Raw genomic sequence first — 26,025 nt, 5'->3', positions numbered from 1 at the left:
TACTTTAAATTACTCATACTCCTCAACAAACCTCAAGCAAGGGGTGGAAAGGCCAGTACTTGGCAACTTTTTTTTTTTTTTTTTTTGCCTTTTTCAGTCCTCTGAACAGAACTTTAGCATAATATGAGACATAAATGTTTCATTGCCAAATCAGTTCTGACAGTTCAATGTGAATATCACAAATAAATGGCTATGTAGTTGAGATAAACTGGCAACATTTATTTTCCACTGTTATCATTTCTCAAAATGAAGACATTTTTTTTTTCATAAGCCATGCTTGCACTTCATGGCATACAGTTTTCAATTGCATAAACATACACCAAACCATATTAATGTATGACAATCTTTTTTTTTTTTTTTTTTGGCCCTTGCTGTAGTATAATCACTTGTCACTTTGTATGTTTGTACTTAGCCATTCTAAACTTTAAATTGTTAAGTTAGTCTATGCATCTGCTGCGTTTCTTTGTTTTCAGACTATATCTCAGTTGAGTATAAAATCATTCAGCACAGACTTTAAATATTTGTTGGTGTCATCAACCACTTTTTGGGCTTCATAGCTGTCAAAAGTGAGACTCCAGTGTTTAACTGGTTTGCCTTTGCTGCCATCAAGTGTTTGCTTTGAGAGTGTACAGCTGGTGCATCTGTGAGTTTATGTGCCGCTAAATCAACTCTGCACTCCTGCAAGGTGGAATTTGATTGACAGTTGCGATTTTAACCATCAAAATAAATAATGTACACACATTATGGTACAGATTTCATCAGGAACATTAACATGCACATGAACATCAAACACAGATGTTTGGTCTAAAGTGCAGCTGCTCTTATGGGAACAAAGCAAATACTGACATTTATCCAGCTGTGTTGACATTATGTTGACTTTATTTTAAGTATCAAGTTATAAATCTTTAGGGTAACCCACCCCCCAATGTCAAGAAAAATTACGTATTTCGTAGCATCAAAGTGCAAACACACATCAGTACCAGCTGTTTTTATTATGTAATGCCACCAGTTACTTATCCCTGTAATTAGAATTAGTATAAACATTTACTCCTAGTGCCTCCAAGTTTTAAAATAGATTGTACCTATTCACGCAATAAAATTAACTGCTGTGCAGCACAGACCTAAATACAATATATTATGAATATATTGCCAACCTTGGCAGATGATTGTCCTGAAACATCAGAAAAAAATGAGTTACTAGTGTAAGTGTTAGACTAACCTAACCCTAACCTCTGGACTTCACTCTAAAAACATTGAAAAGTGAATTTATGAAATCATGTAATTTATTTATATGCAATGTAGTTTTTTATATCTGCAAGTATAACCTTCCTGCTAGATATGCTTAGTTACATTGTTATGGATTCCAGACGATGTGGCAGCATCAGAGCAGAGCGAACTATATGCATTTTTCTGTCTCATTCTGGTTCAGTTATATAAAATGTCCATGGTAACACAGATGACATACAGTGTCTGAAAGCTGAAACCCTCCCCCATGAGAAACCTGTTTTTAATATAAGAATATATGAAAACAACAGTCTTCTTCAAGACTTTTGCATTTTACTTTTTCATTTAAACACAAAGGCAATTCTTTGGCATACACAATAGTTTAATAGTTTAAGAGTAGGCTTTTTCTAGTTCTTAGTTGTCCAGCTGGCAGAGACATGCCACCCCACGGTTAATCCAGTGTTTCTGTGGCTTGTCAGAGGGTAGCTCGATGGACAGGACATAGTTGGTGGAGTGGCCTGTGGTGGACAAGGTCCCTCTGCGAGCACTGGTTTTGTAAATGGGGCAAACATAGATGTTTTCATGTTGAAACTTGGCCATCTCGCCAGGTTTAAGCTTGATGATGGGCAAAGAGTCAAAAAGGATCTTCGGAAGTGATTCTCCAATGACCATGTTCTCCCTGTCCCAGCGTGCACCCTCCATGAAAAGGCCTTTAACATAGGCTCCATCCTCTGGCTTCTCATCCATGTGGTTCTCCTCTTTGGTTACCTGAAACACAACTCAGAACATGAATATCTACCCAAAATATCCCCATATTATTACATTATTAATATGAGCAGTAACACAAGGAGAGCTGGGATTCCATGCCTCATATTCAAAGCCAATGTAGTCTATGGGGATGGTGTACTTCCTGGCAAAATTCTGAGACACTCCAGTAAGGAATGACTGAGTGAAGTAAAAGCCAGACAGCCAGAAGACTGTAGGTGGGCCGTTATCTATCCAGTCCTGTCGAAACAGACATCAAAGGACATTAATAGTGTAATGAGCATATTGAAAACAAGCAATGTCATTCACTCCCTTTACATCTATCTTTACAAAGATCCAATTAATTAATTTGGTTTGATGTCGCCTTTGTTCATTTTTTTGCTACATATACACTATTTAGTATGTGCTTCATTCATCATGCCAGTCATATTTCAAATGTGTTCTCTTCATTCAAGGTCTGCGTGACCTCAAACAACCATAATTCTTACTTGTAGGAACTGAAGCCTGGCCAACAGATCAGTCACATAGCTCCCCATTGGCTTGAGGGACGGATACGACTTGGCTGCCCACATAGCAGGTACCTTGCCCAACAGCATGCTGTTAAAGACGTTCTCGAGTTCAGTAGACATAACAATTTGGCCCTTCAAAGCTTTTCGGATGTTCACCAAGCTGATCCGCACCACATGTGTGAGTCTGACAGGAGGGGAGCGTGATTAATTATTCATTTTAAAGGATTTCATGACTGTATCCTTCAGTTACTGATAATTAAGGCTGGTATTTTCCAAGCTGAACAGTTAATTACATAGCAGCACAAGTACCTGTTGAAGCGGATAACTTCCTGCCTCAAAACAGTATTCATAGACTCCTCGTACATGACAGGGTATTTATCCACCACCATTTGTATGTCAAAGTCTGCTGGCAGCTTAGACAGGATGTCATCTGCAAGCTCATCTACCACTTCCTACAATATAAACAGAAGACAACATGAACCATACATATAAGACAACAAGTTTAAACATGCTGTTCCCTCAGGGAAATAAGGCAAAAGTGTAAAACAAAAGTCTGACTGCTTCAGACTGCAGGCAGTGCAAACCTGAGGAGACTTCGCCCCACCTCCCATCTGCCTGGGCAGAGTTAGCAATACTCCATCCAAGAGCATATTGGTCTCTTGATTATCCTTCGTGATGTCAGCGTTGCTGTGAAGTCCGAACACACAAGGATCGGCACAAATTGGTAGACCTCGAATGTAGTTAACATACACCTGGAATAAAGAATATGATTTAAAAAATCCTATATCAATTGTTGTTCCTCTGATTAAAGTGTGATTTTTCTGTATTTATGTCATGTCATGGCTCATAATGATGGATATGACAGGAATTGACCTTAGCTCTGGCAGTACCTGATAGGGGCTATGAGCTGGGACGTAATACAGATCTCCCTCGCACAGGTGATAACATTCCTGCTCTATCAGCTCCCAATTGTAGAAGATGGACAAGAGTGAGAGCAGCAGACGTCTGTCTTTGTCATCTGTCACCCTGCCTCCATAGTTGCATTCACCTGTGAAAAAGTAAAAGCAACTATAAATACCAAAAATGAAAGGGCTAAGGTGACGGTTATGGAGAGGTTTTGTAAAAGTTTTGAATCACATTAAATTAATGTAGGGAGAGAATCTTTGTGAGAAAAAGGTCACTGATCACATCATATGTTGTATCCTCTAAGGGACTTGGACGCCTGCCATGAGAAATCTAATAAACACTAATGATACTGTTGCATTTCTTTAAGTCTTAAAGGACCAAATATAACACAGGAATAGGTCATACAGCAGCTTATATCAATCTTATTCTATCAATGATTCAAGGATGACAGACCTACTAGAATATCACTATGCTGCCCATGTCACTGGCGTAAATTAATGTCCAGCTGTCTTAACAGCTATGAAACTCTCACCTGTAAGGTATGTGAGGGCCTCCAGTGGAACCTCATCATACTCATCTAGGAACATCTGGATCTGCCTCATACTGATCCTCAAGTCAGACTCATTAAACTCATAGGGAATATTCCAACCTCAAGAGAGAATAGAGAAAAAGAGAAACATATTACACATAACATGATGGATTAAAGGCATAAAAAGCAGAATCCAGAAAAAAAATCTTCAGGGTAAAAGGGTAAAAAGTGTTGAATAGGAGATATAAAATACAATTTATAATGTCTCACCCAGAGGCCCAAAGTTTCTCCTTTCCTGTACTAGTGCATGGAAGAAGGTGAGACCAAACAGGAGCTTTTGCCAAATGACTTGTTTCTTGGAGCTGCCAAAGAAGGCAGGGTCAGAGATGGGGTGACTCAGGTAAGAGCGCAGCAGGTTGGCTCTTATTCCTTTAGGAGGTTCATTGGTCATCTTCAACCCATTCTGCAGAATACTGACTGGGAACTTGTCAGACGGATAACTGGTTAACCACAACCTGGGAAGAGGAGCAGAGACGCTTGCCTTTATCATCTTTATCATGCAAGAATATGTTTCAGTGAAACTCACTGTGTAGAATCTATTACCTAAAGTTAGTGTGTGTGTTCTCTGGGGTGATGGTTTCCTCACAGATCCTCTCCAGGCTGGGCATCCAGCTGGTGGCCAGGTGGCAATTCTGCAGTACCACCCAGGTGCCCTCTTTAATGGCTTTGTCAATCATTAGAGCTGCTATAGGTCCCTGTCCCTGCCCAAGGGAAATGGTTTGGGTCTTACTGCCCCCCATTTCTAGGTCATCGGCAAACTTCAGCAGACCTAGAGGAACATGGCAAGGATGCAAAGACTTTTGGTGTTCATAAAAAAAATCAGGACCAGAAAGGGGTACAGGTTTTTGGTTAATTACCTGCAGTTGGATCAGATCCTGGCGACAAAATAAAGATAAGAGGAGAGCAGCAGTTTGAGTCTTTGTAGCTCCCTGCCAGGTCAAAGGTAGGTGGTTCAATGTAAGCCTGTCCCATGTTATCTACTATGAAATTCTGCACTGCTGGAACCAGTTTATCTGGCCTGAAGCACCTTATCACAACCATTCGATCCATCCCTACCAACTCACTCCACTGGTCAGGCAACTGGTCTTCATGGGGCTTTCCTGAATCATAAAGCTTCTTCCATTTTGAGATGTTGTCTTGGACATGTTCAAAATAACCATCCAAGTTTGGAAGTTTTGAGGCTCTGACAATCTCAGACCAAGATTTGTCAGACAACCACTCTGGAGCAGGGTTGGGATATGGGTTATCCAGAGCAATGCCACCTGTTAGGAGGAAGCGCCAGACTTGGTCATCAACCTGGCCCTTACCCTGCATGATGCCTACGGTGAGCAGCAGTGAGAAGAGCAGCTTATCCTTCTCAAAAAGTGACCGGCAGACATTATTATAGATGCAGAGGGTAAAGTGCTCAACAATGTTGTTGATTCTTTCAGCCACATCATCACTCTTTACACTACCAGCAATGGAATACAAGTAGAGGTTGATGAACCAGGTCAGAGAGTATTGGTACATAGGCTCGATGTTGGCCAGCTCTGAGATGCAGAAAAACAAAATGGAGGAGTGCTCAGCCACAGGACGGTAGCCCATGCGGGTGTCATCAATCTCTTTCTCAGTGACACTGGCAATTTTTTGCTTCTCAGAGATCTCCTCAGAGAGGATCTTGGAAGAAGACAATATCTTAATTGCGGTCTCATCCTCCAGGATATTCCCTTCAGAAGAGGAAAGCACTTGCAGAATCTTATCCTCAATTTCCTTCAGCTGCTTGTTGTTGGCAGCACTCTCCAGAATGAGCTGGTTCTTCTTCTCTTCCAGCTCAGGTTTCTCTTTGGCTGCTACAATCCCTAAAAGCTGGTCCTGCAAGCCCTGTGGAGTGATCATAAAGTTCAGAAGACAGACTTTGACAGCCACTTCAGGGAGGTAGTGAGGGTTCCTCAGCCCAGTGGTCATGTAGAACAAAAAGTCTTTAGAATATTCCACAATATTCTCTCCTATTTTCATGTACTCGACACCCTGCTGTTTGAAGGTCTGCTTCAGCAACACAGGTTCAAGTACAGGATCTAGTTCCTCTCCAATGTTCTCCAAAAGAACAGGGGTACCAAACTGGATGCAGTTCTCTAAGATTCTCACATAATTTCCATCTGATAGCTTGATGACAGCAAGCTTATTTGCTTTCTCCATGTTCTTGATCCACTTGTTGGCTTGACCTTGAGGGTCAATCATTAGAGGCCAGCGACGGGAGTTAAAAACAATAATACCATTGTCTGTCGAAAAGGAGTCCACTGGAAGCCCAGCAATTTGCCATGCCCTGATGGCCACCTGGTTACCAAGAGTGTTGCTAAGGGTAAAGTCCTCGGAGCAGGGGATTTTCTTCTCTTGGCACAGGATGTGCCACTGTTCCTGGCACTCTATACGGTAGTCTACTGTAAATGCCCCAAGGTAAGATACAGTTCCTGAAGAGAGGAGTATGTCACCTGTGAGGTTGGTATATCTGCAGAAAGAAAATATAGTACCAGTCTGATTAATATTAAACTTCAGGCACACCACACCACATGTCATGATTTAGAGATTAATATATAGCATATGTATATTTTGATATACCTAATCCCTAGTTGCCTCGCTGCTTCTGTCCACCTGTCTTTCTCTCCTCCCAGTCCTCCTATCAGTTTCTCTGCCCTGATCAGCTTCTGAGAACACAATTCAATGTTGTCTTCCAGCTCTTTCTTTTTCGTGATCATTGCCGCCAAGTCATCATTCAGGCTCTGCAGTCTATCCTCCACTTTTTTCAGCTCAGCTCTCTTCACTGTCAACATTTCCATCTGTACAGCCAGCTCATCCTCAGCCAGCTTCAATCTCGCCTTCTTGGGGGCTACAACTTTGGCAACACGCTCATATACTTCCATTGCTCGCACCCATTTGCAGAGACCCTCGCAAGCCGAGGAGACATTTTTAATAACAGAGGGCTGAAACTCAGGGTTGCCGATAAACTTATCTCTGATTTTCTTGATGGAAGGGGCAGGAATGTTGTCTTTGTCATAGGCTTTGAGGCTTTCCAAAAACTTCAGGTCTCCAAGGAGCTTCTTAGAGGGGCCCCAGAAGTCCTCAATCATCTTACCTGTAACACAAAAACTTGATACAATTAATCTTACCAACCTTACATTACGAAGATAATACTTTCAAAGCTTAGAAAATCTTACCTGAGCCGCTGGGATCAGGTTTTCTCTCAGGTTTGATGCCCTTCATAATACAAATTGACTCCATGACTAGTTTGACTGGACCAGGTGGGTTCTGCATTGACTTTACTACTGTAATGTCTGCAGGTTTTAAGGTGTCCAGGGCTGCCAGGGCAGCTTCCAAAGCAGGCATAGCTTCTGCCAGGTCTCCCTCACACTCATCCTGAAAGACAAACCGGTATATCATTATCAGTGTCTAAATATATAAATGCCTGTAAACCAAAACACTGACAATACTTGGCTAGAAAAATGTGCCATTGCTCCTGAAATACATGCATACCTTAATAGCTTGGGCTGCAGCTGCTGCCTCATTAGCCACCTTCTCATCAGCAGACACTAGCTCTTTCTTAGCATCCACCTCCACAGTTTCTCCCTCTATCTTAATCATCATCTTATCTGTCTCAGCTGAGGTCTGAATGAGCTCTGGCTTCAAGTCTGTTAGCTCCTGCTGCATAACTGACACCTGTAAACATAGTATGAAGTCATCTTAAGTATCAATATCAGTAATTTAGTCTGAGAAACAGTTAACATTCATGGTACCATTACTTTAAAAGGGGAATCACCTGAGATGCAGCAAACTCCAGTTTCTGGAGACCAACAATGTAGCGTTTCCTCGCAGTGTCAACTTCATTCCTCTTGACATTGAGAAGAGTCTTGAAGGTAAGGATGAGTTCCAGGTAGGAGGTGGGCGTGACATAGTTGTGTCTCCTTAATCTGGAGAAATACCTTAGAGACATCTCCACAACACTTGTCTGGAAGGTCTTGCACATCTCCACCACTCTGAGACACAGAAAAAAAAACAAATTTGTGGGCAAACTTTACAGTGTTATGCAACTGGAACAAGTACTACTTTTCTGCATCCTTATTTATGTCCTTACTCTAGTCTAATTTCACTCTCCATTTCCACATCCTCTAGGAACTTGTGGGCCACCATCTCCAGAGCATCATTTGGCCATGCGTGAAACCAGTCAATGGTGCAGCAGTTGATAAGGGAGGGGAACATCCTAAGACGGTTCCTAAATGCATCACCGATGGGACTCATGGCTGTTGAATACAATGATTCCCTATTAAAACTACTTAGTAAAACTTAAGTCAGAAAAAGAAAAATGACACGATAAGGTGCCTACCTAGCACAATGTGAAGGTTGGCCCTCACACGGTCAATAAAGAAGTTGTACATTGAGAGTGGAGTAGCATCAATCTTTTTGCCTTCCATCCGGGCAATTCCCTGCACTTTCTCAATGATGTCAGCACGTTCATCAGCAGCAAAAATGTTAGGAACATCACCAGTGTTAAGCAGCATATTGATGTCTTCCAGCATGGCCTCATCCTTAATTTGGCTGTCATTAAACAGGAACACTAAGCTCTTGCCTTCAATGCCTGCTTTAACCATTATCCGCTTCAGGTCATCTCGCCAGTCTGACATGCTGTAGTTTTTGGTCAGCTCAATCTGAAACAAGACGTAATCATTGATGAAGGTTCCCAGCTTCGTGGCACTCTGTCGCCCTGAGCCACCAATGCCGACGAGCAGAAGGTGGCCATTGTCTTGTTTAAGCACACGGCAGATGCGGGAAATGTGCTCAATGGCAAACTTGAACATTACAAGAGACATGGGTGCCTTGCTGCAGTTGTTGTACTCATCCAGGTAGAACTCCATCACTTCTTGCAAAGCAACCAAGTCTGTGATTTCATCGTAGGCCTTAACGTCAGCATCAGGATTGACATAATCACCGAAGAACAAGCTACGGATGCTCTCATCCACTACCTTGCCATCTGGGCTGAGATGGTTCAGGAGCTAGACAAAAATAGATGGGACTGAGAATCAAACACAAGAGCTTAAGTTTTAAATCTGTACTCCCCTACACACAAAGTAGCAGCTTTTCTAACAGCTTGTGAGTTTATTGTTTGTGTTTTGGGTCTGACTTGGGTCTGACAAAAAGCTTGTGACTGCAGTGCTGTTTAGCACCTGAATTAGTTTAGTTTATAACATTTAGTTGTCAAGCATCATACAGAAAAAAAACATTAATCTCATACAGAAAGAAAAGATGTATTGTACCTGATTTAGTTATAGTACTAGCTAATTTCCATCTTTCTGTCATTGTGTGTGTGTGCGTCTGTGAACACACCTTCTCCACACTCTGCTTAAAGAAGTTTGAGGTTCTCTCTTTGACAATGCTGAAGAATGTCTCCTTGTCCTCGTTGTCAATGAGTCGGTCATAGAAAACGCGGTAGATCTCGTGGATCCACAGGCGGATCAGTTTGTCTCCATCCTGACACAAATGGCCAAAATACATGAAGAAGAAATGTTAGAGCAATTCACAACAATTCATGTAGACATTTCAAAATTGTTTCGACTCTTACCTGCATGTGTGTATGGGGAGCCAAGAGTACACCTCGTATCACTCGAGCAAAGTCTCGCAAGTTGAAGATGTAGTGGGATTTAGATGGGGTGGGGAGGAAACTGTCTATGGTATCCTTATAGACTGCCATGGTGGCCTGGACCATGATCTTTCCTAGCCTAGGACATAAGACAAATATGCTTTTGTAATAAAGATAATTCATGGCATTCGTCCACTGTACAACATTCAAAAATATATCTGCAAGTTACCTGTAGAAAGAGGCATCAAACCCTTTGCTGAAGTGCCAGTCAGTGATGGAGCTGAATATCTTGGTCAGTGTTTCATCATCAAAGCAATCAATTGAGATGACATTCAAGTGACGAGTGAAGCGGCCTAGCATTTCAAAAATGTGTTAATCAAAGTGAATCTTAAAAGTGCAGCTCTCTTCTCCCTAATATTAAAGAAAAAACAGTAATTATTTCATCATACCTGTAATGTCATTCTTCCCACCACCAGGAGGCCCCATTGCCGACAGAAACAGCACATCTACTATGTTCAATATGGAGGTGTCCTTCTTGTCATACCAGTGGTGGTGGTCAATCCATTGCCTAAGCAGTTCAATTGGGGGCTGTGCGCCATAGATTTCTTTAGCTGGCATGTTCAAGTCATCTACCAAGAAGAGATAAAAATATCTGAAAAATAAATATCCTTTAAACACTTCTTCATGTGTGATAGCCTCTTTCACTAATACTAGTAAGTATGTGTAACCATCTTTACCAACATAGACGACACACTTCTTCCCCACAGGAGGTCCAAATACGCCCTTCCTTCTTCGGTCCAGCTTTGCCATGATGATATCTTGGGTCTGATTTGCTGAGGTGCGGGCTGAGAAGTTGATACAGTTTGGTGTGTACTGCTCCTTAGGCAGCTTTACCAAGAAGCTTTTGTTGATGACAGATTTGCCAGTGCCAGTGGACCCCACAAACAACATGGGTACTTCATGTGTCAGGTAGGTACGCAGGAAAAAAATCTGACGTGCCGTCTCCATGGTTGGAATGATGAGGTCTGACACCTGGTAAGGAAAAGCTGAGTTTCAGGGAACATGGCCAGGAGTGGTAACCTCTGTGACCTAAACATACTCACATTGGCTCCATCTGGGATGACGCTCTCTTCATTTGAGATTGAATCAGTCCATACATTCCACTGCCCTTGTCCCTCCTTATGGAAGTAGTAGTCATAGACACTGCCTGCAAAAAATAAGTGAACATCATTCATTACTAATATTTTAAAAGTAAATTTTTAATTGATGTAAAAACTATATACATAATGTTTGTTTAAATTTTGTGACCTCTCTCAGGGAAGATGTTGTTCTTTTTGAGTTTAATACTCTTAGGCCGGGGGTGCTCATCGTCACTGCCCATGATCAGATTGCGGTAGAAGACATCAAACTTCTTACGACTGTCCCCAGTAATGGTCCCACCCACAGTCCATACAACCGCAAATAGAAACAGGCCCTGCAGCCACATGGTTATCTGCTGGCTGGACATATTCTGTGTGCCATTGGTTCCTGATGCAGAAATTTCATCTGGACATAGACAAGTCGGGACAGGAATATTACCAAACACACTAGAAATATTTCTTGATTGAGCTATTATCAATTAAATGTAATTCTTACTAACCCATCAGGCAGGTATACAGCTTCATCAGACTATTGGCCAAGTGGATGGGAGATGTTTGAACCACAAAGCGACACTCTCTCTCAGTAAAGTCCAGACAAGGCTGAACTAACCAATCAAACAGGTCCACGATCTGTGGGATGTTAAGACCAAAGAAGCAAAAATAAGATACATCATATGAGGATCTAAAAGTAACAAAAACATAAATGGCCATCATTGAGCCAAAGAAGACACGCATGCTTGTAATTTCACCAGCTCTCTATGTTCTGTGCTCAGGCTTTCAGGTAGTGTGTTCATGTAAGAGTCTCTGAGAGGAGTCCAGCCCAGCTGCTGAGGTTCCATGTAGATCATTCCACACCTTCAGACAAAAAATGACATGCAAAAGCCAGAATACATTAACTTTTTGTAAAACTTGAAACGTGTATGCCTTGGATTTACATATACCACATTTGCTGGTGCAACCTCTATCCATGTTGCTCACCTACTGACAGTAGCTGGGGATGCTTGCTCCAGGTCAGCAGGTTCAAAGATCAGACTCATCTTGGAACTCATCTGGATGATCTCACCACTCATCAGACAAAGCTAGAATGGACAACAGAGTGAACAAGACAGAGGCTTCTTGTTTGAGTGTGGTAAATCAAACGGTAAATCCTTTACAAACCATCAACATCCACACCAAATATCATGATAATCTGATTAGCAGTTGTTGAGAAAAAATAAAACTATAGCAAGAAAGACATCAAAATGGCCAGTACCTTCTTGTTGTCATCCAGCACAGTATTCATATTTTCAATCCAGACAGCATCAATGGGCCCATCAAAGATGATCCACTGTCGATTGTCTGAGGTGGAGATTGCCTGATCCCTGTAGGAGGTGGCCAGGACACCATCAGACCACTCATGGCTGACTGGATCGAAGCAGCCATACAGCTGGCCCATGGTGATGGCCTTAGGGTTGATGATGCAGTAGTTCACTGCAAACTCCTCCATCATCTTAGCTAAATGAGGAAAATTAGAGGGCATAAAATAATAGTCAAAAATTAAAACTGAAATGAAATCATATCTATTAAATAAAAGTTGTTCCAGTCAGTGTGTTTTACTGGCTTGCTTTGGACCAGCAGATTAATGGTAAATAAACTGAATAAGCTACCTTTGTAGAGGTCTCCAAGGGCAGCAGCGAGGACTTTATAAGCACAAGTTTTTCCTCCAAGAGGGTCTCCTACTATCATAAAGCCATGGCGTACCAACATCATCTCATACACCTATACAAAATCGCAGGACATTTATTTTTGTTGAAGTACAACAATTAGCCAAACAACTTTTATGAGTCTTAAGCATGACAAATCAATACTCCTCCTTAGTACCTGGATAATTTTGCCAATGAACCATGGGACAGGCTGGAGGTTGATCTTAGCAATGTTGTCATTAAGAGCCTTGAGGAGGAGATCATAGTCTGGTTTTGGAAGGACAACGCCAGGGAATAAATCAGAGATGATACCCTGTTGGCAGCAGGGGGAGATTTGAACTGAACAATTAGTAAACCAACTGATGCATACACAGAAAAGAAAAACAAACACTCACTGCACTTGGATTTGGTACAAAATCTGTCACCTGAAACAAGGGCACATCCTGTGCCAGAAACTTGGCCATGTTGACATCCATCAGTGCCCTAAGCAAAAGCACGCTCTCGTTCTCATCTGGGTACTTCAGCTTCAAATTCCCTGCTGCAGTCAGCACAGACTTCACGGCTCGCATACCATAGTCATAGTGGTGCTGGGAGGACAGCTGCTCGGAGCACAAGCGGTAGGTGGCCACAATCTTCTGGGCCAGACTGACATTAAAATTGGAATGAGAGGTTTGGTTTGGTATTTGAACCAACCAATTTTTGCTCAGAAAACTATTTATTCACCAAAAATATATTTTCACTCATACCTGCGAGATTCAATGAAGCCCATGGAGTATAGTGAGATCTCTCCAATGAGACAATAGTCTGGAACCATCATAGCCACTGTACGGAAAAGAGCCTGCAAGACATGACTGACTTGTATATATCCCGTCCCAGCATCTTATTGGCATCTTATTGTCTTTTACTAATTGTATAATTCTCATCAGAATTGAGTCTATGCAGTGATGTTTAACACCATACTACAGTGCTACAGTGATGTACCTTCAGGTTGTCTGGGAGTTCGGCCCTGCCTGCATAACCAGGGTTCATGGTGATGAAGACAGAGCAGGTTGGGTTGAGTGACAGCTCTGTCCCCTCAAACAAGAAGGTCTTCAGATTCTTGCCAATGGCCTGTTGTATGCAGAGAACCTGCTGAGCCACCACAGAAAGCACCTCCACCTGTGGCAGACACACAAACACAAAGTGAGTCACCAAGTATGTGTTGCATGTATTGCATGTATTGCAATAAATCATTATAAATAACCCCAATTCCTTCAGAAATCAATGCTTTGAGTCTGAGTTAAGGCAATCAATGCAATGTGACTGAGAGATAAACATAATAATATTCATCATTATCATCCATAATGTCCTGTCCAGGGTGTACCCTGTCCTTGTCCTCATCAGCTAGAATTGGCTCCAGCCCCCTGTACGGATAAGTAGTATAGATCATGGATGGTTGGATGGATCATCCATAATCTATATTAACATCATGTCTATTTATATATCAATTTCAATTTCATGATGTGGAACTGAAATGTATTTCACTTACAAACTACAAACTGAGCTTAACTCCTCCTCAAATGTTATGTATTAGCTGTAAAGTATGTTTGTAGTTATGTTTATTGAATAAATGTTTGGTTACAAAGAGTAGTGCTGTGTGTATTTAGTTAAACATAAAACCTTTTGTGTATAGGTAAACCATAGCAACGTTTAAATGCATGCTTATTATATGATACATTTTTGTGAGATTAGGAGCCAGTGTAATGCAGAAATGGCTGGAGTTCTGTAAAGCCTTGTTTATATATATATATATATATATATATATATATATATCTAGCAGCAGTGGTTTTCTCCTTATTAAGCAAATTTAACATAAAAGCAAAAGCAACGTCTCTACAGCTTGCTGAGTTGCAAATGCTCCACGTTTCGCTAACTTTCTGAGTGGGAGGAAAACTGATTTCATCAATATGTGGATATGCAGACTTGCTTCCAAATCTATAATGACTCACAGGTTTTAAACCTTGTCCTTTACCTGAGGGACTAAAATGATCAGTCAACTTTTGTCACTGACATTTAAAAACTAAACTTAACATCAATAGGATTTATCATAAACTTCAATTTAATTAAGTATACGTTATTCGAGTCAAGTTCAACTGATATGCACAGATTTGATCACAATAACAATGGTAGTGCTCACCTCAATTCGATTGAACTCGTCAAAGCAGGCCCAAGCCCCAGACTGAGCCAGTCCTTTGAAGAACTTACTCATGGCCTTGTAGTCCAGACCATCGGAGCAGTTAAAAACCACACACTACAAACAAATAATAGCTTTAATGTCGATACTAACAAAAAACTAAATAAAACAAAAACATGAAATGCAGATCAGTGTTTTACTACTTTAGTGTACCTGTTTAGCCAAAGCTTTCGCCAGATCTTTTGTGGTCTCAGTCTTGCCAGTTCCTGCCGGACCCTCAGGGGCTCCTCCTAAGTTCAACTTCAAAGCCCCCATTAGAGTTCTGTGGCATTTGACCAAATGATACTATGAAAGAACTTCACATCTTGGACATTACAGTTTGTTTGAATTATCTTGATTCTTTCCACGACATTGTATTTTGCAGCTCTCCATCCATAGATAAAAGGACTAGTTGCTCTAATTTACCTGTAGCAGCGATCTGTGAGTGGTGTGATAACCAGACGAGGGGAGTTGCCCAGATATTCATAGCCATATTTCAAGTATGTGGTGATCATGCGCAGCATCACATCTTCACCCTCCCAGAAATAACGCAGCTGAGAAATCCATGCAAAGTCATTCAGTGAGGAGATGCGGTCCTCTGCCAGTTTTGCTACAACATCTCGAGCTAGGAAGAGAAAGGAGTTGGATTTAATCAGGAGAATGCACTTCATCCCTTTAAAATGTCTGATAATGATTGACTGAATATTTAATATTCGGATATTACCATGAACATCAATAACAGTAAGGGCACCAAGGGTCATCCTTGCCCCTCCTGGGAGCTTCCCACGCACTAGCTCCACAATGTCAGCAATCTGGGTGTTACACTTCTCTACATAGTCCTTTGGAATTGAAAGTCAGTACATGTTAGACTACAGTGTGATAACTGCAGTTTTTGGTTATTTTAGAAGCTGTCTTTGTACAGTATGTGCAAGTTAGCAGTAGATGTATGGGTAGCTCTAAAGACTGACAGGCAGGGAGTTGGTCTGGATGGCTTCGGACACTTCACTCGTCCAAAATATGGAGGAAGCACAAATGACAACTTGGCCTGGCCACTGCAACACCCACTTCTTCCTGGGCAACTACAGTAAAAAAGTACAATATTAAATAAAGGATATAGTGGGAAAATATGGACCAGAGAAAATGACATTCTGTCATCATCTTTTATCTCCCCACATTTTATTACTGCTCCAAAGAAGTGATGGCTGGTGCCATAAACAAACGTCCTCATTAAATGATACCATCCCAGTCATAACTACACTACAATATAATAAAATGATATCACCAAATACCTCTGCATACTGAATTACTCCTTGATGGATGACATGTCGAACACTCTTGAGCATTAGGTTCTCCACCTGCAGCAGCCACTTCTCCACCATACCCTACAAATAAAATGGTAGCAGTCCACCACATACAATATGTTCACCCTGTTAGGTTCTATAAGCATTTTCTAGCAAAACAGAAATAAAAGAATATAAAATAGATAAGATACATGCACCCATTTAATCTAAAAATAAATTAAACAACTGCTGACATAGCTTACACAAACACTGTCTGTTCTGTACCTTGGCATGCGCTGGATATATCTTTTCTGTGAAGGGGATAGTCTCTTTCTCAGAGCTGATCATGCCAGTGATCTCCATGTCCTCAGTGAACTCCAGCTTGGCAATGCCCTCGAAGCACTTCTTCAGGTGAGGCTGCACACACAGGGGGTCTTTGGTCTGTGACAGGATCTCCAGCAGCTCATCGTTTGACAGAAAGAAGAACCTGATGATATGATGAAGATGACAGAAGAAACTGAAATAAAGACTCAAAAAGAAAAATGTCAACTGAGGCTAAGTTTCAAAACATTCTGTTTGGACATCAATACCTAGTCAGCTCACAACTGTATATAAGCAGTTGTGCAATCAAGAAACTTACTCGCCATTACAGCAGATCTCTCACTCAGGAGTATATCATGTAATTTGAAAAACCTTGAGTAGTTAATGTGTTAAGGCTCCTGAGTAGCAATTTGGGTTTCAAAGAAAATAGTCAAAACTATCATTTGTGGTATTATGACATGCACTAGAAGTAAAACCTTGGGAAATAGAGCCTCTTCTTTTCCAGATAGGTATTGAGGCCTTTTTGGATGTCATCTAGGAACACATTGGACTCCTGCAGGCGTTCCAGCATGTTGGGCTGGCCTGTAGCCACCAGCACACGTGTATCTTTAACCTGAATTAGTTTAATGACCAAGAAGTCAAAGCACAGTGCATGAGATCAGTTTATTCAAACTCAAACAGGAAACACTGTGTCAAGAGGATCTTACGGCCTCTGCGATGATATCTTTCCAGTAGCTGTCAACAATGGAAAACTTGCGTCCCTCCTCTGGCATCTGGGCAATGATGTCCTCAGAGCTGAAGATGGGTTCAAGGTAGAGCCACGTAGCCTGACACTTTAACATGGAGTCTAGGATGTCCTGCATACTCACCAGCTTGTCCTCCCATTGCTAAGGAGAATAACCTTATTATAATAACTATCAAGTTATTGTTGTATCCTGTAGTTGTGGCATTTCCAAAGGATAGTTTACACAAAGCCACATAAATCAAAGAAAAGCAAAATACACAATGAACTAAAATCAAGAACACACAAAACTGTAAACTAAGAGAATATAGTAAAATAATACAATTCAATACTGAAAAACTGTAGTATTACAGGATGATTACTGTGAAGTGATTCTCAGTTTTTTCAGAAGTTTTCTTCAAACAAAGCCACTTTTGGGTGCAGTGGCAAAGCTGAGGTTTTGTCTATGCAGATCAGGCAATTTTGTTACTTGTTGTAGCATGAACTTGTGCTTTCATTCATCCAGCTCAGACCACCTCTTATTGCAAACACAAGTTTGAGTATACCTACTGTACCTAAGTATACCTACTGAACAACAGAGCAAAAGCGTTATCCCATTACTTATGGGATAAACTTCTTAAGTGGACCAAGCATGTTTTGTGTTTCTATGTCTTACCTTACATTCATTCTCTATTGGCTTAATGAAAGGCGAACCTCGCATGGTCTGTGTTTTAATAATGTGGTCATCCAGAAGCACTTGGATGTCATCCACAGCAGATAGAATATTGGTACCCTATGACAAAATATTAAGTGTATTTAGTACAAGTTATTGTCAATGTACTGTATGAAAATTCACGGGGAGTTTGAGTTAAAGAGATTGATGGCAAGATAACCAGCATAACATGTCAATTGCTTGCAATAATTCAACATGCAAAATGTAAAGCTTTGGAAGAAATTACAATGACAATATCTCAGCCTTTCAGCATGTGGTATGTCTATTATGAAGGTTCATTGTGTAATTATATATGTGTATCTGTCTTACTGTGTCTCTGTATGGACTGAAAGAGAACTGGAGGTCCACCCATTCATTTTGCATCTTCTCCATGGACTTTTCCAGAGAGTACTCCTTATTGGCTGATGCGCCAATCTCTTCCATCCTAGGGAAGAGATAAGAAAAATCCATCATGTTTTCTTACAAGCCATGGTTTTCTAAGTATGGTGTGTTCATTTTGCTCTTTACATGTATTCAAACACGCTATGATTAAAGTGTCTTACTTCTCAGAGAACTTGGAAAGCCCCATGTCCAACATGTTGAGCAGTGAGCTGTTCACATCTGGTTTGACTTCAAAGCCCACAATGCTGCTAATCTGTAGGCAGACAAAAGTGTCATGAATTATTCATCAGCTTCATGGATCACAGGAGATGCAGGACACTTGGTCCTTACAAAGTGAATCTGAGACTGGATTACTATCAGTGTCAGATGATCTAATAAAGCAAAAAATATTGATTCATCTGACCTTCTCCCAGTGGCGATCTTTGATGCCGGGGTTACAGATGGTTGTCAGGATGGGTAGATGCTGCTTGAACTGGTCTATCTTGCTTTTGAAGCTTTTGGCCACGCGACAAGGGCCAGGAAGATTAGACAAAGACTTGGTCAGTTTATACATGGTCCTCCACATGATATCCAGCTCATCTGAGATTTTCTCAGCATCCAGATTTAGGAAAGGACCTAGGAATTAAATGATCAAGGAAGTACATCAATGTGATAATAAGAGTGCATTCTGCTAGCATCTGCTGTGCACCACTAGACATAATTTGTGGAGGTTTCAAAATGCAACCAAATAGAAATGTGTGTTATCTACCATTCATCCACACTTCTGACTTGCTCTGAAAGCTAAGTGCTGTACTCCAGAGCTGCTCATATGGCTGTTTGTCAGCTATCAGAATTTGCAGCATTGGGAATTGGCTCTGGTCCTTCTCCAGCAATGTCTGCTCCTTGTTGATATCCTGTAAAAATGACAGTGGTTTTAGCACTTTCCATCTACCTTCTGAAATATGACTTTCATGATAAAGAAAGACCAATGTATGTTTAGTTTGGCTATACTGTTACTGCACTTTCAAAAAAAGGACAACTGCATGTGTAAATGTGGCAAACGTATGTCCAATGTCTCTTACCTCTAGTTCAGTAACAGCAGCCTCAAGGTTGGCTGTGATTTGACAGAGATTTTTGACATTGTTCTTCATCTCTTCCATTTTCATCACTTCTTTCTTTTTAAAGGCCTGTATCTCCTTGTCCACATCCTGCAGCCTCTGGTCAAAGTTGAATATCCTGAGATAGTCAAATGGAGATATAGCAGTCATCATTTCAGTTGTCAGCTTTTACAGTTAGTTCAGTGAGGAGTGCTTAATTTAACTATTTCTTCTATACACACTGGTAATTTGATGCATACTATAAAGGTGAAGTGAGAAAATGAGCAGTAGAAAACAGGGGATAGTGAACATGACATTGATGTCACAAAATTCTCATGTTGTAGACTGTGAGGAACCTGTGTGACGCTGAGGAGAGACAAACAAGTGTTAAACACAACATTCAGCTATGGTGGTTGCCCTTGTCTACGACCAGAGGTTTATTCTGTAACCTGTTTTGGAGATTGTCCTCAGCCTGTTCTCTCAAGGTGGCCATATGAATCTTGCTGTCATCAAGCTCAGTCAGGATCTGATTGGGCCACCGAAAAACACGGGAGTTCAGCCTCAAGTCATTAGCTGGAGAAAAAGAAAAGATAGCCAAAAAAGAGACAGATATATTAGCATTTGCTTTCTCCCAATTGCACTACATATTATTATATGAATAGGGTTTAGGTGGGATTAAATATACAGTATGTAACTTTGCAGTTGTACGCCTGCGCCACTCAGACTAGATTGCAGGTTTCAGGATACATCCCTGTTTATCCAGATTCATATAAAATTAACCATTTGTGCGAAATTTTGTCATAAGCACTGTGTAAATTCTTGAGTTATGGCTAAAAACGTTTTAGTGAAGTCACTGTTACCTTGACCTTTGACCCTTTTTCAGTTCGTCTTCCAGTCCAAGTGAACATTTGTGCCAAATCTGAAGAGATTCCCTTGAGGAGTTCCCAAGATATTGCATTCACAAGGCCCAATTTGTGTTTTGTGAGGCTACTGTGACCTTTGACCACCAAAATCTAATCAGTTCATCCTTGAGTCCAAGTGAATGCTTGTGCCAAATTTGAGGAAATTCCCTCTTGGCATTACTAAACTATCATGTTCACGACAACAGCATGATGGACAAATTGACAACCCGAAAACCCCAAAACATAATTGCTCCTGACCATGGCTATCGCCATTGCACAAAAATCATCTACGGTATTATTTCTGAACAACACATGTCAATGGCTTACAATATGATTGCAAATACCATGAGAGGTTTCACCTACATGGCAGAGTGGCATAGTCCAGGAGGAAGCTGAGGCGATATGTCGCTTCATCAATCTCATCTATCAGCTTGTGAATGGTGACCTCACTGGTCTTTTTAATGTACTGGTTGAGAGACACCAACTCCTCTGTGGTTTCTGGGGTGCTTCTGACAGTCTCAGTAATCTCCTCATACTTTTGACAGATTCTGGGAAAGACCAATACCTTACAGTTGACATTGTGTCTCTTCAATTTTATGTTAACATGATAATGCATACAGTATGCTAAATCACAGAGTTTTCTCTTACCCTTTGTTGAGCTCTCGGTTCTCCTCCACTTCAAACGTGATGATCTTGTCTTTCAATCTGTGAGCACGGTCACACAGGTCTTCATTCAGCTTGCCAGCATACAGACAAAACATGGACAGGGGCACCGTAACTGGCAGTGAGGCAATCTCATTCCGCACATGATTAATGCTCTCAATTTTCTAAAGATTGAGCAAGGGACAGAAGATTTTGGTGAAGCAAGTAGACGATAAATGCCATTTGGATAACAGAAAATGTTCAGTGTAGCTGCTAGATGGACAGGTTAATTACCCTGGTAAATCCCTCTAATGAGTGCTTCTCTTTGAGGAATAGTGATATGTCCTGCTTTGCTGTATTGTCCAGTAGATTGCTGTATTTTTGATAGACATTCAAATACCTAAAGAATAACATGCAGTATTAGCAGCGTCTTTACACTTGCTATTTCATCAAATTAATCCAAATCCATAAATAGAGTTGATGTGTCGCTACTTTTTAGGTCCAACGGTGTTGCTGTTGAAAACACCCTTAGCTTTGTTGATTAGGTCTGTAACCAACGATTCATCAGGTCTGACGGTGCGTAGGTACAAGTTCTTGATATCAGGAAAGAGGTTACATTCCACCTGGCCACACAAGCATGTCAGTCACATATTATATGCATGTGTGTTATCTAAAATCCTAAACAATAGACAACATTGTGAAGTATAAAATGGACAGGAGATTGTGATGCTAAGGGAATAGTGTACCCTTGGTAGATTCTCAGCACTCTTGATGATTTCCATGAAAGCTCTACGAATGACCTCCCAACACTCCTGGAAGCTCGGACTAAAGTCGATGTCAGGCTCGTTCACTTGTAGCTTAACCAGAAGCACCTGAGGCTGAACATACTTCAACTCCTCAAACACCTTGCCAAAGTCATTGCCCTCCTAAAGAACACAGAAAACAGGGCAGATGACCATAAGGGATCAATTTAGAAATCAAGTCTGAATTCTGAAAAGAAACAGTATGTTTGGGTACTCCCTTGCATAATTTAAACAACCATTTTAACTAACCTCATGTATTGTGAAGAAATAAAGCAGGTCCTGTAATGATTCTATGACTAGGCTACGGAGCTGCAATGACATGAGAGCAGCCACGCAGTTGAAGAACTCCTGGACACCAACTGGAGCCACCTGCCCACACTGGGGTATGAGGGGCAACCACAGGTCCTTGAAGGTGTCAAACAGGGTTGCACAGTAAGGCAGCCACCTGGAAGAAGATGGTTGCAATAAGTTCTATTATAGCTATTTTCTGGGTTTAATATGAAAGCAAGAGAGGAACAAAAAGTTCATGTCAACAAAAATTCCTATACCCATAGGAATATCCAGAAATTGTTTAATATTCATTCATTGTAACTTTTTCCAACAAAAGTGAACATTGGATTAAACACAAAATTGAAAAAAAATGTGCAATGTAACCTCTCTGTACATTAAATATTTCTTGTTTTTTATTTATGTAAGTCTGCGGCTGATTGTGTTGAGTGTTTTCAGTGTTCACCTCATTTGTCTTAGAATTACTTTATATTTCTAGAAGATATTCTGTATTGCATTTGTTGCAAGAGAGCTTGTTGTAATTTAATGCAGGAAACATAATAAATATGGGTGTATTGTGACATAAGATAAGAGTGAAAGCTGGTTTAAAGCCAATCTGCTCCTTTCAAAAATTCGGGGTTATTTATAATTGAAATGTCAAATTCACAAATCCAAACCAAATGTGTGCCTTGACTGGATTTCTTTTATGTCACATAACACTGGGGGTCATAATTCTCTTTTATAATCCCTGTTCAAGAGCATGTTTTGTAAAAGAATACCTGGAGCACTCCCTGCACAGTTTTCTGTTTCACATTCTACAAAATTATGTTCTACTCAATAAAAGCTCCACTGACTGTATGACTTACTGCAGATGTTATTTGTTTTATTTATTCCCTGGTGTGTGTTGACATTTACCCAGCCCCGTAGAGACTCATAATGTCCCCTGGATTGAGTATGGCTGGCATGGGAAACTGAGCTACAGTAGAATAATGGTATCCAAGCAGGTACAAATTACAAACATGAAAATAAACAAACCAAGGCCAATTTCTACAAATTACAAAGGCTCTTATTTCAGTTATGCAGCCAGACATTCTACAGGGGCTGCTACATGGTGTAACAGGCTATACAACAGCCATGCAACAAAGGGTGCAACGCAATCCTCAAGTGAGGTACTATGTAAAGCAATCCCCTGAAAGGCAGCCTGACATGGGTCTGACAAAGTGGACAAGGTGGAAACATGAGCCTGCACCTACAACAGGATTAGCTGTATTGGTTGTGTACATACTGCAGACCTATACAATGAGAACACACTACAATGATTAAGCCTGGAAATCAGCTTTTGGTCTCGCTGACAGACTGGCTGTTTCGAGATTGTGTGGTAAACTGGCATTACTGACTTTTGGATGAGTTCTTCTCTGGTAGTTTGGCACTGTCTTTGGACAAACCCTTCAAACTCAGATGGCAGGAGGGGGAGGCTGGTGGAGAAAAGGTCCTCGAGTCTGACAAATCTCAAGGATGAGAAGCTGAAACAAGATTAAAAACTTATGAGTTAATATTCACACATTTTTGGTTTTACTCCTCTTGTGTCAAAGAACAGTCATAAGCTCTAGTGATCTAGCTGTAAAGGAATATGAGCAGTATTAGCTGGCGGGAGTATGTGTTTCCTGTGCTCCTGTGTCCATTCCATTTACTCATTCAGGTAAAATACAATATAGTGTAACATTCACTGTATGGACAGTAAATTACATGTCTTTACTACCTGTTTAGCCAGACATCTTGCAGTAGGATCATAATGTGACTGACAGTAAACAGATGTTGACTTTGCCACACATGGGCCTCCCTGTAACTAGCTGCCCAGGGCACTGGCGCACGTATCACCCTCCTCGGGAAGGGCTTGGGGATGCTGGATATGGACAGTCGCTGGCGCTCTGATGGATCTATCAAAATGTAGTTCACTGGCAAGGAACAAGATGGCGGACAAAACAGATGCAGCAGATTGACAGAATGTGTACAAAATCAATGTAACATGTCACACTGGTGTATGTTTAGGGTGTCTAAATAAAAGCAATACTGCCATTAACTGAAGAATTACTGACACTATTGTTTTATACCTATGCTCTTCTTGAGGCTGAAGTAATAATCTCTTTTGACCTCCTCTTCCATGGTAGCCTTCATAATCTGGATGTTTTTGCTAGTATCCTCAGTGTCAGGTGGCAGCAGGCACAAGATGTTCATCATCTGCTGCCGTGGCTGTGGGGCCAGAACAGAGCTAGGGACACCAGCGGTGATGTAGTACGTGTACCTCTGTGTGAGTAAAGTTGAGATCGTGAATGTGTCAGAAAAAAGATTAAAAATCAGCAACTGATGAGTTCATAACTGAATTCACTGATACTCACTTCCAGGTCTCTCTCATTAGGTTCTGCCTGCATGGCCCTCATCTTCTCCTCTTGGTTGTGCATGATAGCCAGCTGCTCTTCAGGACTCATAGGCCTGCTGCTGGGAGTGCGAAGGCTTCTTGATCTAGGCTTTGGTCGGGGCGAAAGTGAAGCAGGAGAGGATGTGTCCCTGTGAAAGCACGAATGAATCAGATCAAGTGCTTCAAGAAAAAGATCATGAAGGAGAAGCTATTGCTGAAATGAGCTGCTTTAAGGGAATAACTACCTTCTCCTTGGTGTAATTGCTTGTTTCCTTCCAGGTGGGATATATGCTAACAGCCTCATTAAGATCAAAAATCAATGCTGAGAAGTTCACATTCTAAATTAGCATCAGATAGCATAAAGAACTCTGTAAGCTCAGATATTTTCAGACCAGCTTCCCATAGTCACATTGACGATGGTTTGATATGAAGGCAATGTAAAAGGATACAAGGCCCTGCTGATTTTGCCAAGGACTGACGGAGAGTGGGTCGTCTCCGCTGAAGTTTAATAATTTTCAGGTCCTGGGCGCGGGGGCTGTAGTTGTTTGCAATAGACTCACTGGGAGTACGGTGGTGACGCTGCTCTTTAAAAGGAATTGCCAGAGTCCATGAATTGCTCTGAAGGATGGGTGGGTAATGGCTGTGCCTCAAGACCATCTGAGGTAAAATAACAGACTGAATGTTAAGACGGTGACATAAAGGTTAACAACTTATTAAATATTTGAGCAAAAAAGTGCATAAGTGGCACAGTGATTGACATTCTTACTTGATACAGTTCTGAGGGTTCTGCATCACAAGTCATAGGCAAAGGTGGGGGTACAGGATACCCTCTGCTCTGACTCATGTTGTAGATTGAGTCATCCTCCATCTGTCATTAAGACAAAAACACAAAGGGTGTCACAAGGACCACTTACACTTTTGTTGGCACATTGCATGAAATACCTCTTATAATCTCCTAATTTTTACACCAGCCTCATTGACTCAAAAGCTGTACAAGATTCAGTAAATTAACCGTATTAAAACACAAATGTATTTTTTCATTGCAGTACTTCAAATGTAATCTTTAATTTATGACAAACGCATGCCTTTAATTCTTCCTTTCAAGTTTTTCTAAGGGACATACAGTTCATTTCAGAGTCTCCCCATATATCAACATTGTTCAGTTCAACTTTAACAAACCTGACTAACGCTAACGCTAAGCTAGGTGAAGTTACCTGCTTCAGCCGTTCCATCTTCTTCAGCTTTTCTGTCAGTGCAAGGACGGAAAATACACAAATAACTTGAATGTGTGAATGAAAAAAGATAGATTATTATTATACGGATAACAGTAAGCGCAAACAACAGTGACAACACGGCTGTGCCGTTAGTATCAGTTACCTTCTACCTGTCGCTGTAACGTTATGCTGGCAGGGTTTCATTCACTGCCATTCTCTAATGGTATTAGCTTAAATGTTTTACGTAAAAGTCCCGTTAACATTCAGCACCAGAAGCTTTAGCGTGTGTTAGTATTAATCTGACACTTACCTATTGTACAAACAGCACAACTATTTTAAGCTGGGGAGAGTTTAGTTTTGCCCTGTCAGTGCTGACTGACTGGGGAAAAGCCATCACGCCGCTGTAAACTAGAACACTGTTGTCGTCCAGGAACGTCTCCGTGGTAACGCCAACTACCTTGTTACTATGAGAGAGGCTGTGGTGGGCGGTGCCTGTGTGCTTGACTCCCCACTATAGGTCGCACACATTTCCGTGTGAAGTGTAGTCACAACTAAAATACTGCTATTATACTGTTACATTTATCTAATCAAGGTTGTTCTATTACATTGCATTGTGAGAGCAGGGCTCTGGGTTGGGT

The 26,025-nt window shown here is 41.1% G+C and overlaps 1 protein-coding gene across 2 annotated transcripts; it reads right to left on the bottom strand.

The window, feature by feature from the left end:
* Positions 1–371: 371 nt before the first annotated feature.
* Positions 372–25,847, bottom strand: dnah3 (dynein axonemal heavy chain 3). 2 transcript variants are annotated; one of them, XM_071500667.1, is made up of 63 exons: positions 25,698–25,847; positions 25,388–25,419; positions 24,940–25,041; positions 24,623–24,830; positions 24,419–24,464; positions 24,154–24,322; positions 23,869–24,061; positions 23,517–23,712; positions 23,155–23,280; positions 21,740–21,935; positions 21,434–21,613; positions 21,180–21,310; positions 20,982–21,087; positions 20,694–20,872; positions 20,409–20,593; positions 19,593–19,716; positions 19,129–19,282; positions 18,816–18,960; positions 18,471–18,682; positions 18,229–18,320; positions 17,996–18,110; positions 17,630–17,746; positions 16,940–17,119; positions 16,709–16,845; positions 16,197–16,398; positions 15,921–16,013; positions 15,600–15,710; positions 15,356–15,470; positions 15,058–15,256; positions 14,806–14,914; positions 14,596–14,709; positions 13,401–13,577; positions 13,166–13,257; positions 12,845–13,064; positions 12,598–12,732; positions 12,384–12,495; positions 11,990–12,231; positions 11,716–11,816; positions 11,487–11,592; positions 11,238–11,367; positions 10,907–11,143; positions 10,702–10,805; positions 10,336–10,630; positions 10,048–10,227; positions 9,828–9,951; positions 9,581–9,737; positions 9,346–9,489; positions 8,348–9,014; positions 8,099–8,264; positions 7,784–8,000; positions 7,501–7,683; positions 7,185–7,383; positions 6,589–7,102; positions 4,851–6,478; positions 4,537–4,762; positions 4,204–4,448; positions 3,937–4,053; positions 3,389–3,546; positions 3,083–3,250; positions 2,808–2,950; positions 2,478–2,586; positions 2,092–2,229; positions 372–1,992 (listed from the first exon to the last, which is right to left on the bottom strand). In XM_071500667.1, the coding sequence occupies exons 2-63, from the start codon at positions 25,403–25,405 to the stop codon at positions 1,639–1,641; spliced, it is 12,042 nt and encodes a 4,013-aa protein (XP_071356768.1). In that variant the 5' UTR covers positions 25,406–25,419; positions 25,698–25,847; the 3' UTR covers positions 372–1,638. The 2 variants fall into 2 exon arrangements, with proteins under 2 accessions (XP_071356768.1, XP_071356767.1); XM_071500666.1 differs by having other exon boundaries at positions 373–1,992; positions 2,478–2,682.
* Between the last annotated feature and the right edge of the window lie 178 nt (positions 25,848–26,025).

The sequence above is a fragment of the Trachinotus anak genome, unplaced genomic scaffold, assembly GCF_046630095.1.
Source record: "Trachinotus anak isolate AG129_WGS33_773 ecotype Australia unplaced genomic scaffold, CSIRO_AGI_Tana_v1 ptg000016l, whole genome shotgun sequence".
Classification (NCBI taxonomy): domain Eukaryota; kingdom Metazoa; phylum Chordata; class Actinopteri; order Carangiformes; family Carangidae; genus Trachinotus; species Trachinotus anak.
Note: the sequence above shows the minus strand (reverse complement) of the source record. Positions and strands in the feature narration are given on the sequence as shown.